Source organism: Lonchura striata, chromosome 4 (assembly GCF_046129695.1).
Source record: "Lonchura striata isolate bLonStr1 chromosome 4, bLonStr1.mat, whole genome shotgun sequence".
Lineage (NCBI taxonomy): Eukaryota > Metazoa > Chordata > Aves > Passeriformes > Estrildidae > Lonchura > Lonchura striata.
The window spans coordinates 25,659,429-25,676,127 of record NC_134606.1 but is presented as its reverse complement, the minus strand read 5'-3'; the positions used below and the strand labels follow the sequence as shown (position 1 = coordinate 25,676,127).

The 16,699-nt window shown below is 38.9% G+C and overlaps 1 protein-coding gene across 1 annotated transcript in view; it reads left to right on the top strand.

The window, feature by feature from the left end:
- Window positions 1-16,699, top strand: part of CORIN (corin, serine peptidase) — a 113,168-nt gene that overhangs the window by 17,873 nt on the left and 78,596 nt on the right. Inside the window, exon 3 of the mRNA XM_021526370.3 lies at window positions 4,270-4,716. Coding sequence (XP_021382045.1) covers window positions 4,270-4,716 — 447 coding nt within the window. The remainder of the gene's footprint in view (window positions 1-4,269; window positions 4,717-16,699) is intronic.

Sequence of the window (16,699 nt, the reverse complement as noted above, 5' to 3'; positions counted from 1 at the left end):
CCTGTCATTGTGTGAAATCCTCTGGGAAATGGGGCCTGTTCTGATCCCACTTACATAGCGAAAATCGTGACTATCTCCTCTTAAGTCAACGTCATTACTGTAGGGTAAAGAATAAGGCTTGGTGTTAACCCAAGTCTAAAACTGGCAAAGGTCCCTTTAGAAGCAGCTTTTGAATTAACATTTTGTAATTTACTGCTCTTCTCAGCAGCTTTCATTTTCTATGCACTGATAGTCTAGAAGCAAATATATTTGATGGCCAGAATCAGATGAACTAATACTGTGGACATTTAAATTGCGTGTAAAAGAATATAGTCTGTTATACTAACTAACAATACACTATATTTAAAATAGTACTTCATGTTCATTTCAGGTCAGTAATAACTGAACTCTGATATTGGTATGAAGTCTTACCATGTAAGAAATAAGTTGAGAGTATTGAGGGGCTAAAAGAAATTATTTGATAGGAGGGAGGGCAGGGGGGGCAGGGGAAAGGAAAGGAGAAAAAGAGAGAGAAAGAAAGAGAGAAAGAAAAAGAAGGAAATAAATGACTGCAGTTTAACTGATGTGCAATAGTTTGGTGTTCTATGAGATCTTCATAGTATCAGTAATGTGCCCATTTCTCCAGAGTGCAGAGTCATGGGTACAGACCCTGCAGGAGAAATCTCAGTTTGTATGTGCTGTCCAGCTGTACTAGTGAACAGCTTTATTTCCTTTTGCAACTGCCCCATACTTTGTTAGGCTGCTTTGCTCCGTTTCATTAGCTTTTAAACAGACTTGGTCTCTTTGAGCTTTCCTGCTCTGAAGAGCTAGAAATCTTCCACAGTTTACACTGCCAGAATCTCATCTTACTAGCTTGAACAGTGTGACTATTTCTTTAATCTCTTAACTGTTCATTTTTAAGAAAACTCTCATTTTTTAAAAACCTGTTCATATTTAAACAAAACATTAATTCCCCAGAGTGAACAGCAACTGGAAATGATCATTAAAACTGCTAGAAAGTGTTGCTTTGAAATGAATGTGTCTGGTCCCAGTAGGTCTATTTTGTACCAAACACAATGAAGGCCTGCATACTGTATGTTTCTGTCATCTGGACATGCCTAGCTGTGGCTGGAGACACAAACTGAAAATGGTTACATGTATTTGTTAACTCATTAACTATCTGGCCTATGACTATCTACAGGTCTGTATGAACCCAGTCTGAAGAATAGTTGGATATAGTGTGACTGTATGCATGAATAAAATGCATGTTCTGTATGTGCTGCATCTCTGTTAGCAAACATTGATAGAGAGTAATTAATTTCACTGAAGAGATTAATAAAGAACTGATTGGTTGAAAGCATCACTCTGTTTTCATACATATCTTGAAATTTAAATACAGATGCTATAAAAACATATCTAGTAAGCTTAATTTAAGATTGAAGATATGCAGTAGTGTTTTTAGGGGAAGGGTAGGGGCGTGGATGAAAATTAAGGCAAGTGGGAGCCCAGTGCAAAGAGTAAATTCTGCAGCCTAGAATAAAGTGCCTAAATATGGTGCATTGGTTAAAGGAAAGGATAGGAGGAGAATGTGGGAGAAGAAAGAGGTGACTCAAAAAGGTGCCCTAAAACTCTTTACAAACTGAGTGGAAAGAGAGCTGTCATCTAGAGCTAACAAGTGGGGAATGCCAGAGGCCTACGCCTGCCTCCCTCGAGGGCGTATGGACCTGAGCCAGGCTGATGTTACTTTGGAGGGAAAAAATGTTAAAAATAATTTTAATACTGCTCATTGTCAGTGGAGATGATACAATTAGGAAGTTCTTTTCTGTCAAAGAGGTTCGTTGTGTGGTTCCCCTGTTAAGAGTTGTTATCACTAGGAAACTGTAAAAATGTAACAAAAAATGCTGTTGTTGGAAAGATGGGTTGAAGAAGCAAACAAGCATTTGGGGATCTCAGTGAAAGAAGTAAATCACCTCATGGCAGTGATAGACATAGTTGTTATTATTTGTTGTTCCAGAAAAATAATGAAATTAGTCAGAGTGAGAAGACGATAGAATCCAGTGGGTAGCCTCAATATTTTGTTTCACAGTATTTATTTGACCACTGTATTAAACCAAAGGGGGTTTTCAAACATTTTTCAAGAGTTTACCTGTCTTGTAATGTATTGTCTCTTATTCTGCTGAGTGATACATAAATAGCTAATGATTTAAACTTTAATTTCAAATCAGTATTAATAGCTCTTTGGGACCAACATTTTACCGCCTTTTTCTATTTTTATGCTGAGTGGAAGAGATGAGTCTAGGGAGGAGGAGAGAGCATGTGAAAAAATACCTTAAGCTGTTCTTGAATTATGGAAAAATACTATGCACTTTCCCAAGGGAGTTTAAAAAGCTTATTTTAACTTACTGAGAACGGCAAAAAAAGCCTAGTAAAGTTTGAAACTTGAAACAAAGTAAGGTTCCAAATTCTAGAGATTCAGTGCTTTGTTTGAACACAAATATCTGGCATCCAAATAAAGCCACATTTTAGTGAGCCCAACTTCTGAGCACAACCACTTGCTCTTCCTTAAACTTTAGCAAATCATATTAATATTAGTCCCTTTTTGTGAAAATGCACTTACTGTTTTGTTTGACCAGAGGACTCAAACAAAAAAAAAATGCTGCTTAAATCATTTGCAGGTGGGAGATTTTTGGTTGCTTCTGTAAAATACACACAGTAAATTCCTCCAAGCCCCAATGATATATGAACATCTGCTGGTGGAAAACCAGAAACCCTAGTATTTATATATATATATTTATATATATAAAGTTCCCCTGGGTTTGTCCAGTAGAAGTTTGACATAAAGATTTACTCAGTTAGTGACACTGGAGCCAAACCAAAACAATCCAGCCTGGATAAGTGAGGATATGGTAAATCTCAAATGGTAACTGTTTAATTGAAACTCACTGTATTTTTTTACTATTTGCATTTGCAATAGTTAAAGGTTACTCATTAAAAAAGAAAATGCTGACATTTCTCCTTCTTCTATTCCAGTTGTCTTTTCTCCCTTAACTAACTCTAAAGCTTTCCAACCCAAAGTCACTTCAGTTAGAGTCTTCTGGCATTTTTGGTTACTTGTAGCTGTGATTAATAAACATTTCTGCCTGCCCAGTCCCTGAATTTCAGACCAGTTAACTGATTTATTTTAGCAGCAGAGTTCACAGAGAAGTGAGAATAGGAATTCAATAATGGGAATGGGCTCAGGATGATTCCTTTTATTTTTTTTTAATAATCTCTAGATGAACTGTGTCTTTATGATTGTTAAGCTCTTTTAACCGCCAGTGTCAAAAATTGCTTTTGCTATTTACTGAAAAATTTCTTCTATTGTAATACAGAATGGTACTTCTCTTGTAGCATTAAATATGACTTTAATACATTTGGTTAAAGAATTTGAGATAATATTTGTCATTTCTATTATAGATAAATAAGTTATATGTTCAACACATGTTTAAGATGTCTTCTTTATTATTTGGATTACTAGGTTAAAGATCAATTATCTTACTATGTAGTTTAAATTCCTGATGCTTGTGGGATACATGTACTTACTGTTTTGATTTGTGAATTATAATTACTTGCAACTACTGAATGCATGCAGCTAAGAAAAGTTTGGTTTTGTCTCTAATATAATAAAATGATCAAAAAATAAAGCCAGGGACTGAAATTTTAGACAATAACTATATATTTAAAATTCAATATCAGAGAAGAATGACAACTCAGGGGCCCATATTTAGCAATGGTAGTTAAATTACATAATCTTATATAGAGAAAATAGTACCTCTTTCCATTTTAAAAATGAGTGAATATGGAATATGTTAAAAATGTATTGATTGCCTTAAAGCTTCAGAATTGGACTTTGGAAGATGGTGGTGCTATGAAAACAAGAGATGATGCAATTTAAAACGATAAAAAATAGCATTGTCCATCTTATTAACATAATGATAGAATGAATGCATGTTGAAGCTCCTTGAAATTGCACTCTGTAGTTTTAAACATGTAAGTATTCAGTGACATACTATAAATACGATTAAAATATTTCAAGCACATAGAAGCATTTGTTTCTCTATTTATCCTACAACAACCGTGTTTTATGTGCTTCTGTTATTTTGTTGCTAGATAGAATTCTTAAATTTGTCTTTAATTTTAATATTAAAATACTTTAATTATATAATTTTATTTAGTATTAACTTTCAAAAACAAATTGGTAACACTCTTCCAGGTGATGGTAATTTTGGTGTTTTTTTTCCTTTATTGCAGGAGTGTTAGAAAAAACATGCTTTTATTCAAATGGAAGTGAGGGCCTCACAGGTGACTTTGAAACGTCTCCTGATCTTTTGCCAAATATGGTTGAAAATAGTTCCGAGACTGATCCCACAGTGGATCTCAGCACACAGCCCTCTTCTTGGACCACCACGCCTTTATCCCACATTGACCAAATGAACAACAACTCAAATATATTTAGAGAGTCTTTCCAGGAAAATTCCTTTGGTCCCCCAACTCAAGCCACAGTGCTCAGTCGTCAGCCTGCCTCTGAAGCTGCTTTGGCAGAGGGCTCTGAAGACAACACCCACCTGTTTGCCACTACAGAGAAGATGATGTTGTGGTCTACAGATGCTTCTTTTAACAACACAGAGAGGATGAGCACTCTGCCAATATTAAGTCCTACCCGTCCATCTGTGTCACAAAAAATGGATCAGAAAAAAAGTAAGTTTATATTTTATTTGGCTCCATAGTTCTGTCCCAAAAACTACAGAGCATACTATTGACATGCTACCCTGTGTGTTTCTGTGAGGTCTAAGGAATGTGTGTCCCTTTTGATAATTTATTTTGTTGTGTACATTCCATGTTGCAATCAACTGGTTTCTTATCAGAACATTTGTTCAACCTGTTAAGGAAGATGCAGTAAATTCTCTCAGTATGAAAACTTAAAATACATTCTTCAATTGGTGATAATCAGGCTTGCATAGGCTAGAAATGAGTTACTGCACTTACTAATTCTGTAGATTGTATATCGTTTCTTTAAAACGATGTAAGTGGCAAGTACATTCCTGATCTTGGCATCTAATTGCAGTTACAACTTTTTCTGTCTCAATGGATAAATTCTCTAATTTGACACAGTTTTTCTGTGTAGCAATGAAGTTCCATTGGCATTTTTGAGAGAGAGTAACAACAATTAACTGGGACTAGGAATTTTTTTTTTTTTTAACTATGAAGGTAGGTGCATTTTTTTAATGCCATAGTAAAAGTTATTGATTCATCATGTTAGTGGTAATGAAGGATTCCCTGATACTGCTTTGCTAATCACTGAAACACAAGTGTACCATATTGAAATGAATCCGTTTCTCTAGAGCTGCTTATCATTCGTTTTATCTTAATCCCACCAGAGCACAGAGCAAAACTTATTTGTAAGGTCATTGATAAAATGTAATGTAAATCACTGATTTATCAGTATTTTCTTCACTTCCATAGACTATAGTGTCTTCATAAACCATTTGAATGGTTCAGGCTTTTTGCAGGTTCTATTTGCTAAATGATGTTTCTTATGTAGATTTCTCTCTTTTTGTCCCCCTGCACCCCAAACTCAAAATAAATTTATATAAATGGACACTTGAATCCTATTAGTGATTAATATATTTACTTCTTTTGGCAACTTAGCAAATTATCACTGTGTTAAGGAACAGAAAGAAAGCATAATGTGCTACACTACAAATATTTTCATAATCACATTTGAGATACCTGTAATTCCAGGAAATGTAGATGAAACAGTGTAAAGCCCTTTTGCCTTTTCTTATGTTGTTGAAAGAAACTCTTTTGAGGTGCATATAACAAGCATATGTAATATGCATATGTGTGTGTATGGCACATGATATTTTTTCCTACTACAGTGTAAATGCAGGGACAGCACTACAGTGACTCAGGACAGCCTTAGGTCTGCATTTCTAATCTTTTTGGTATTATACAGAGAGGCACTTTTAGCACTTTCCAAGTATGTGTTCTATTCTGGTAAGTGCATCTCATTCCAACAGCAGTATGACTGCATGTATATTCGGTAGGCGTGACTACTTGGAATTCTGTTGTGGCGTAGTATTTTCTGTGTAAAGAGAAAAGGACAAAAGGTTTCCAAAGACAAATTTGAAATTCCACAGATTTCTTAAAACAACCCACAACAACAACAAAAAAATCCCATCTCCAACTGAGATACTTTGCCCAAAAACAAAACCCAGAGGTAGAATATTATTAACTAATAACCTCGCAGTCTTTGATTCAACTTTCAAGTGTTTTGGTTAGCTGTATTCATGGGGACATTGTCTTAATTCTGTGTGTAGATTAAAAAGACAAAATAAAACATATATATATTTTAAGTATCCAGAAGAATTTGATCTCGTAATAACTGTGTGTTCCCATGGCTCTCCAAGGCATGGAGGACTAGAAAGCAGGGGCTTTCTAGCACTGTTCTCCTCACTTCCTTCCTTGTCCTGGCCTTTGCATATTAACTCCTTATACTCGTCTTTAGCCTCTTTGATCTCTTTTTTTTCCACTAAGCTTGTTCATGGAGAGATCCTAAGGTACCACAGAACATGATCTGATGTTCACAGGATGTTGTTATGTATTCTGATGTGGAGGGCAATGAGATATAACTAGGAGATGAGATATAAATGAGTTTTGGAGGAGTGAAACTGGAATATTCTTTTGGAGTAAAAAATATTTTATTGGGACAAGTAAAACTTAAATACCATATCAGATTAGTGGTAGTAGATCAAACAATTTCTCTCTTGCTTAGTGTCTGAATCCAGCTGTGAACATTAGCACATGCCTGAAGAAGAATAAACTCTGGGTGGCCTGCTGAGGCATTTGAATGCTATGTGGTAGCAGATTCCAGTGATCTGCAGTGAGTCCTGGTGAGCGCTCCTTTGTCCTCCCATGAGTTGACGTAATCACTTTTGAAGCCATGTAAAATGAAGGTTTGAGTTTTTTAAGCATATTTTTAAAGGAAATTAACCCTAAATGAAGTGTCAGGCTGTCATTATCAATGCACACTAGCAGATCATTTGTGAGTGCAAGTTTCATCTGGTTCAAATATGGGGAGGTGAATCTTTCTCTTCATTTAATAAACATATGCAACTTGCAGTTTATGCTGGTTTTCTGCAGTACAATAAAAGATAAATGATACATCATATGACATAGAGACTGCCAGTTCAAAGACAACCGAAATTCTGTGAATGCATTTGGACTGGTATTCATGTGGCTGTTAATTTTTTGGTCTGATGCTAGTGTCCCTAGTGCTGGATTTGCTTTACTGGTGGACCACAGCTTCAGTAAAAGACATTAATAAGAGAACTTAGAAATATTGTGACCATATGGTATTCCGTCAAGACATAAACATAACTAAGATGTTGCTGAGTTACTAAGTGGAGGGGAATGAAATTTGGCACATATGACATCAATTATTTAAGAAGTCCTTGAAGAAGAAGGAAGTTCTTAGGCAGAAATTCTAGCAAAGAATAGATTAATGGGTAAATAGGAATGAATGATGCAATAAAGAAGAGATGAAGTAGTTTACAAGGGGAAGCAATGCCTCACAAACCTATTAGAAAGTTCTTTGAAGGAGACAGTGAAAATCCGGGTTAATACAACATACTTGGCTTTTCAAAATGCTGTTAATAAGAGTCTTCACCAAGAAGTCTTACAGACCTCTTCCTGCAGACTATGTGTTCGTTAAAAGACAGAAGGAAAAATAAGAATGAATGGCTAGGCTCCAGAATAAAGAAGGCTGCTGGTAGAATCTTACAGACCGACAGTGTTTTCTGATCAGGGAAAACAGAAAATACTCAAGTAATAACATTTCTGCTAATACAGATTTAGCTCCCTAAAATGAATAGCTGGGACTCACATAAAGGTTTCATAGTGGAGACAGTGACTGATAAAATGTTTAAATGACTGTGCCAATAGATATGAAGGAATGCTGGAGAGCGGGAAACAATGAGAACTCTATCAAATACAATGCTGGACTTTGAGCTAGTGTTGCCACCAAAAGAAGGACCTGATGGTTTGCTGCAGTCAGCATTCTGTCTCCATGAGAGCCCTCATCATGAAGTCTACAAAGAACAAAATGGAAAATATCGCTACATCAGTGTGTAACTTCAGAAAGATACCAGTCAAATTGGAAAAGGCAAATAGCAGGCAACCAGACCAGCAGAGACTTGAAAAGACTTAGATGTGGGGAGGCACTAAATAGAAGGAAGACACTGTTTTCCTACTGGAAAACAGCTGGCTTATGAGTGAGTAAGTTTTTGTGGTGGATAGCCAGACCATTTTGAGTGTCTAGGTGATAGAACAGTTACTCAATGCTTTTCATTATATGAGGAATTGTCTTTTTTTTTTTTTTTTTTTTTTTTTTTTTTTTTTTTGCCTATCAAGCAGTAAACTCAAAAAAAAGGAGACCTCAAGGAACTTACTGCCACAAGATGATGGGAAAACCAGAAAGTATGGAAATGCTTGGAGAACTCTGTGAGAGTTGGTCTGTTGGGGCTCATAGAAACAATAGTCCACTGGCAATTTCTGACTGGTGAAGGTTCAAGATTTTATGTTGCCAGAAAAGTTGTTGTTGTAGTTCTAGGTAGATGTTTCTTATATTTGCCCAATATTACTATAATTTTTTTGAATATATAATGAAGGCCCCTACCAAAAGTCAGCTTCTGAGTTAAAAGTGTCCTGTGTTACCTCTCTGTTGGGAAGTGAGCAAAGGAATATGTTTTTCCTATTGAGGGATTTGAGTTTGTGTGACTTCATATCTAAATGTTTTCTGGAGGCTTGGACTGTAGTCCTAAGTCATGAGGAGGGCTCACTGGAGAGTTTTCTGATAGCAAAACCATCAGGATTTAGGTCTTAGGTCAACCAATAGGTTCAGTAGTGTTTATTCATATAATTTGAAGTATACGCAGTAATATTCTGCCCATCTGTCAATCAGTGTTTAACAAAAAAAAGACCACATTTTAAATAGTAAATATTGTAAAGAACAAAGCATGGTTTCCCAAGGAAATATTAATACAATTTATTGCTACTCTTTTCTCTTTGAAATAAAAGCAGACTGCACTGAGGCAGTAAAGTGGGAGACTTGATTCAAATGAATCAGACTCCCTGTTTTCTAATGCTGATGATTTGGGGAGACAGGAAGAAGTAGAGAGAGTGATGGCCTGGCCGACGTTCTTCCTAGAAAAACATGCTGTAGATGAATGAAATATACACTGGGACAGGAAGTATTAATCTCTGATTTTGTGTCTTTCTCTCACTGCTGTATTTGCATATGTATATTTAATATCCTTTTTTCTTGTGCCAAGTCTCCCATAGATCTTCCCTAGCAGTCTAGTAGGGCCTCTGCCACTTCGCAAAATCAGTTTTAGCAGAGAACTATGCCGCTGGCCAGAGCCTAACGTGAAAAGTAACATGGCTAGGCTTCATCTTCAGCCCTGCCCGTGCGGGGCATCCCGCGGGCGGCGCGGGGCGGCGCGGGGCGGCGCGGGGCGGGCGCGGGGCGGGCGCGGGGCGGCGCGGGGCGGGCGCGGGGCGGGCGCGGGGCGGCGCGGGGCGGGCGCGGGGCGGGCGCGGGGCGGCGCGGGGCGGGCGCGGGGCGGGCGCGGGGCGGGCGCGGGGCGGGCGCGTCCCTCAGCACGGCCCGGCAGCCGCAGCGGGCCCGGCCGCGCTCCTGCCCCGCGCCGCCGCCAGAGGGCGCCGTGAACGCGAGTCGGCGTGGGGCAGGAGCAGGGCAGGAGCGGGCCTGCAAGGGGCAGGAGGGGGGCCTGGAACGGGGCAGGAGAGTGGAGGAGATGGGCCTGGAACTGGGCAGGAGAGGGGAGGAGATGGGCCTGGAACTGGGCAGGAGAGGGGAGGAGGGGGGCCTGGAATGGGGCCTGGAACGGGGCAGGAGTAGGACCGGAGCGGGGCAGAAGCGGAGCCAGGGAGGGGCAGGAGCGAGAGAGAAACACGGTCACTTGCGCCAGTGTGGAGGAGGGTGAGCGCCTCCGAGCCCTTTAAATAAAGCAATTTATTGCTTTATTGCTTTAAAGGATGAAGTGGATAAGTGTTCTCTTAAAGGCGAGTCACTGTCTCAGAGTTTCAAAAAGCACAAGGTTTCTGTTTGCTTGCTTGCATCCAGGGGACCTTGGGTCTTTTCACTTGTGCATCTTTGAAACTGAATGGCTTAGTTTCTTTGCAGTCCTCCACTCAGCCTTGATGTTACCCTAATTCTTTTATCACTTAACCATGTTGAATTTATGCATGAAATAAATCTCTTTGTCACTGCCCAGCATTTCTTATGTATTTGGGGTTCTGCCACTGCTAGAATTCTACTACACGGGATTTTGTGTTCTGCTGCTACTACTACAGAGAGGGTCCAGCTCACCTTTCTGTTTGGTAGGAAAGAGCAATATGAAAACCACTGTGGGGATAGCTGGACACAATATGTCACAAGTGTGCAGAAACAAGAAATTGCATGTCTCTTCTGTGCTGCTCATATTAAAGGCATCTTTTCCTGCTGAAGCTAAGGTATCCAGTAACTGCATCCCAAGTCAGTCCATAAGCTTGAGTCTCCCTAATCCCCAGCATTTCCAGCAGTGACCTGATAAATAATTTTGTCTTTTAGCTCAATTTGTGTTTAATTACTCATACAAGTTGGACTAGACTCCATTGTGTAAGGAGTAATAGCAGCACTGGACCCATGGTAGATTTTTAGGGTATTCTTGTCCTCAAAAAATTCAAGATGTTGTTAGAACATTATTTTCTCTTGAACAGAAAATACTTTTAGTTTTTCAGATTGGTACAGAAGAACAAAAGCAGTGTTCTAAATGTCAGGCCAGGAATTTATTGTCATTCAAATGTATCTTTGTCATGCAAATATAAGCATGAATATAGACTAATATGGTAAAAATTTATTTTGTTGATGCTTGAGTCCATGTTTGAGAGTGTTTTCTCCTCCAGCAGTACAGTCTGTTTCATTACCTCACTTATACCTAAGTTTTCTGTTAAAATTAAAGATCGTGAAAAAAGCTGCCTTAAAATTTTGACAATACAATTCTTATTTAAGATTGCATTTTTTCACTAGTCAGAATAATCACTGGAGCCATTCTGCTTTTCTTCCCTAGAAAAAATTTAAAATTGAATTTGCATTTCAAAGGGCAAAATTAGTAAGCTAGGAGAAACGTGGATTTTCACAAAATTCATTATCAAGAACCTGTTTTTCATGAGTTTTACCATTGTTGCTTCTTATGACTACATGGGCATAGCTTGGAAAGGAAACCATGAAGATTCTGACATGTGAAATGTATTAGCTGAAATCCAAAAGATTCTTAAAAGCCATTGCTCACTATATAGAGCATTTTTTCATTACTATTTTTGTTTATAAGGGAAAAAAAGCTTGCTAGCTTTTATCACCTGATGTGTTGCTGCTGTCAGGTAACTGCAAGTTTGCCAGAAACTTCAGATACTTGTATGAAAATTGTAATGATGTTGTTAACATTTTAATACATTTACTTCTAGCTAAGCTTGTGATTTCAATTCTCTTTAATAAATTTGTGGCTCATTATTGCAGTTCTTCTATTTGTAGTTAATATCTTCAAATTCAGTCTGATGAAACAATGTTATCTATCTAATAGACTACGGGTATTTGTTAGGATTAATATTGCAATTAAGTACTGTGAATAACACACCCTCCTTGGAGTTCCATGTATTTTTACTCTTTGGCCTTGCAGTGGTGTGGTTTCCTTTAGAGTGAGAGATTCCCACTTCTACTGAACTTTGGAAATAAAATCAGCTTTGTTCTACTTTAGATGATATGTGCTTCTGGAGTTGTGGATGTGTGTTCCTTTAAAAGTTGAAATGGAAGACTTTAACTTTACGCTTGTTTTACATTCATAGCAGGTTTCTATACTTTGTTGCTTATGTTTTAAACAGATGTTTGTTGTCAAATTGAATCATGAATTGACCAAGAGGCTAAGCAAGACATCAAGTGCTTAGTGGAACTTTCAGGAGTGGTAACAATAAAGCAAGGCATATCTGAAGATAATTGTTTGAGAGCTGCAGGCACTGGCTTTTTCTTCAGGTTGCCTGAAACTATTTAAAAAGTATTTGTGTGGCTATTTCAACAAGAAGATGATGTTAATAATATCTTTTTCTGTTCTGTATTATGACTGATCACTTTGTTTCCAAAGATACACCTTACATCTGGTAGCAGTATGTGATTTTATGATTGATTAAAGTTTATCTGTTTTGTGCTTCTGCATGGTCTGTTATGGATTATAACACAGAGAATGCAGCCAGGTGTGGGTACAGAGTCATCATTAATATAAAATGCTAAGTTCTAAACCCTTGTCGAAATATTGGAAGTCCAGAGCATTGATGCAACTAAGTGATTTACAATCACTGTCATCTTTCACAATCATGTGAAATTCAAAGACAACATAATGAGTACCATGGTGGTGTGGTTTGACACGGAAAGAGAATTTTTTTCCAGAAGGAAGAGGTCAATTTGGATATTGACCAATTGAGGGTGGACACACCTCTGAGAGCACAGAGGAGTTGAAAGCAGAATTCCCAGGGGAACTCATTCTCTTTGGTTCCGGTCAGTGCGCAGTGCAGCCTCCCCTGCCCAGCAACGAGCTGGGTGGGGAGGGGAAGCCCCATGGCCTGATGAAGGTGAGGCCGAAGGGTGGTGGAAGGACTGGAACCGGGCTGGCCCCTGCAGATGGAGGGGTGGAAGAAGTCTGGGATGTCTCCGTTCCCCCGCCTCCCCCAGAGTTTCTCTCCTGAGAGGGAGAGAGAAAGAGACAGCGGCAGTTCTGTCAGCAGTTCCACCGTGAGGAGGGAGGAGCGGGGGGAGCTGCGGGGTGCCCAGTGCGTGGGAGTTGCTGGATGTCCGGGCATCGAGCCATCCCTGGGAGTTTGGACTTTTAACCCTTCCTTGAGAAATGAAAGCTTGTGAATTTTTTCCTTCCCCTCCTCGGTTTGGAAGAGAGGAGGAGGGACACCTTGGACCCTGGGATGTTAGAAGGAGGAATTCTAGATGGGAGGGGGACAAGGAGTGGCTTTTGGCTGGACTTTTCCATGTTGGCCACAACCTGAACCAATCTTCTCCTCCAAGAGGGACTGTGTTTTGGGAGGATGCCAGTGAGTCAAGAGACCTGCTTCAGCTGGGAAGAGACAGAAGTGGAGTGAACGGAGAAAAGGTTAGGGGGTTTGTGATGGCTCCCCCTGTCCTGGAAAGGAAAGAGAAGAGAAGAAGATCTCTGTTCTCGAGCCCTCAGCCCCAGGGGAAAATGGGGGGGACTGTGGTCCCAAACAATGAAAAACTGAATCGTTGTTTTCTCCCCTCTTGGCAGGGCATCCTTGAAAGGAAAATCCTAAAAGCAGTCTGTCCATCCATGCATTGGTGGTGAGAGCACTGTGCATGGAAAGGAGAAGGGTCACCATGGCAAACTTTTCTCCAGGCGGTGCCATGTGTGACATGGAAACACAGGATTTTCCAGCTGTGTTTCTTGGGGGGTCTGTGGCACAGGAGAGACTCTGTTCCCTCGATGGACTGAGTACCGATTGTCTGGAGGGTGGAAATTGGGGTCCAGATTGTGTCTCGCTGTGGTTTGTTGGAGTTGGGTGGTGGGGGGAGGAATGATTCACAAGGTTTTAATTTGATTCTCTTTTCTTTTGTAGTAGTAGCTTAATAAAGTCTTTTTCTGTTATTGAGTTTGGGCCTGCTTTGCTCTGTTCTAGATTCCACTTCACAGCATTCAAGGGAGGGATCACATTTTCATGGAGGCACTGGCATTGTGCCAGTGTCAAACCATGACACATGGTTTGAAATCATTGTAGGGATGGGAATTTGAGAAAGTGACAAACAGCTAAATACAGCTAAAGATTAATTTAGGTATCAATCTGTGCACAAAATCTGTGTTTCTTACCTTTATTATGAATATTATATGAATATTATATGTTTTTTTTTAACAATAAAAAAAATTGTACTCTCTAGTGAAAGGAAATAGCAGAAGTTAGGAAAATCTTCTTCACTAGATGGGTAGTGCAGAACCCATCATCTGCAATGGCTGTAGGATCCTTTTACTTGGGTATTTCCAAGCCTCAAAGTCATGGATGACAATGTGCTGGCAGCAATCTTACTTGGAGAAGCAAGTTAGGTGGAGACCACCAAAGGACTCTTTCTACCAATAGTTCTGTGATTCTAGGGTATAAAAAAAATTGGAACTAGAACATGAACATTTTTCATGGTTGAAAAAAGTTCAACATTACAGCTGTTTTAATGGTATTTAAAATAATCCAAATTTTCATGGGGAAATGTAATTTCTCTCCAACTGACATAAGCAATTAAACAATGAACTATAAGAGAGAGAATTGAAGGAAGCTACTGATATTAGTAATAAATACTGATATTTCTTTTAAAGAACTAAATGGACTTTCCATTCTGTGAAAAGCAGTTGAAGTACAAGGCTTTTAAAATCTCCGTTTGCAAAAGCAACTTACAGGCATCATGTTCTTAAGACTTAAATACAGCCTGAAGTGACATACATCTGTAAGAAACATAATCATGTTAAGCTTTTAAACATTTTCTTTTTACCCACTGAAAAATAGGGTTGTTTTTGACCTCTAATTGCTCAGGCTGAGAAAATTTGTCAGAATTCTTTTTGTTCACACAACAAAAACATTGTGTAACTGGAACATTAAAGAATAACTGTATTAATGTAGTCAGCTAGGCTTGACTGTGAACAGAAGCATTCAGACTCTAGTGGCTGAAAAATAATTAGGCCTTCACTGAATATGTTAAAAATGCAATGCTTAAAATAAACTTCCAGTGCTATAAACAGGAGAGTCAGTAGCAGTCGGGTAAAGAAATGGCCAAGGAAGTTGTATCTCATGTCCTGCAACACATATTTTGCTAAATGGACTATCAAATTCAGAAGATCTAGGCTGCAGTGTTCCTGGCTAAACACAAACAATCTTTTAGAGACAATAACTCTGCTATAACAAAAGAAGCACACACATACCTCTGAAAAATATAGTTGTGGGAATTTCCCATAGGGAAAACAATTAATCTGTTAGACTTATCAGACTTAGGTAACTGGGGCTTTGGAGATCAGCATCCAAGTCTTAAACTTCCCCTGTGAATTTCCACATGGGAAACTGCAGGTTGGAAAGGATATTTTGTGTGTACTTGCAGTGTTTTGCTTTTCAAGTCAGGTGCTGTATTGCGCTTTTAGGTTCTAGACAGATTTTGCAGGGACGGGTTTGCTGAATTAGTTTTATCTGAAACTAAGGTGGGTATAATTCTAACTGTGAGATGTACTTGGAAAAAAGGAACCTAATTTCTTACTAAATAGATCAGAAGAGTGTCTATCCTAGAAAGGTAATTAACCAGAGAGAACTGGACAGCTCAGGCACAGCCTATTTCTATGCTGACTTATTCATAACCTAAACTATTTTAAGTTTTTTACAAAGCACTGTGTGATTTTTTTCTTGTTTTGTTTTGAACATAGCTTTATTGGTACATAACTAAATGTTGTCAATCAAGCTAGCATTAGTTTTCACTTCTTGAAAACATGTCTGTTAGAAAAACCCCAACAAAAAACATCTGGATGCCTGCCTGGTTCCAGTGGAGGCTACCATTTTTTATTCCCCTTTTCTAAGAAAGGCCTGTCAAGAGGGGTAAAGTCATGCACATGTTTCAGAAGAATAGCAAAATTCTGTCCAGCTTAATGTACCATGGAAAGCAGCCTCTAATGATAGATATAATTGTAAAATTAATTTCAATATGTGCCTTTTGTTTAATGGTAGGCTCTTAGAAATATGTCTCCAATTTCATTAAAGAATTGTGTAATTAGGGAATGACTAATCAAAATACCAGATCTGGTATTTTGCAGCGGGGGTAAATATTCAGCCTCAGCTTTGGCTCTTGAGCTTACCTGCTCTCAGCTGTGCTTGCTCAAGGGATTAAAAAAGTATATGCTCCAGCCAAGGAGAGCAGCATCTGGAAACCACTTGCTGAGAGAAGTGGGGCTCCAAAAAATGAAGTGACTTGATGAAGTGTCCAGCCTTTTGCAATATTCTTTGGTCAAGAGAATAGCTAAGTTAGAATTTAAGACTTGCTCTGAGCAAGAAGTGTCTGGGGAAGACAGGGTGTGGTGTTCCACTCTGAAGCAGCTGGTACAGATTGCCTTAAAAAAATAATTATGATAACATTTCACCTCTGATCTAAAATATGAGTTGTATTTCCCTCATGGCTAATCCCGTCTCTGTCACCTGGGAGGTAGTGAATTGTTTTTCTCTCTACTGCAGGTGGTCAGTAGCCTTACCATGTCTCCCTTTGGTACCTGTGGAGCACAAGAGGGAGTTGACAATCACTCATTCCTTTCAAATTGTATAATTCATTAGCTGAATAAAATTAAATGCAGAGCAGTTGTTCTCAGCTAGTCCTGATGCCTGTCTTGTGTTTCAGATCCATGAATGGGATTTGCTGTTCTAAAGTTTGTTTTCCTCTTCTCCACATAAACTGTTATGAGTCAGATGGGTTGCATTAAAGGTTAGTGATACTGACGAAGTGTCCCCATTCCCTTTGCTCTGAACTGCATGCTTTTTATGGCATTTATTTGCTCAGTGAGCTGACTCAGCCCTAACACAGGCTAGGTTAGCTCTT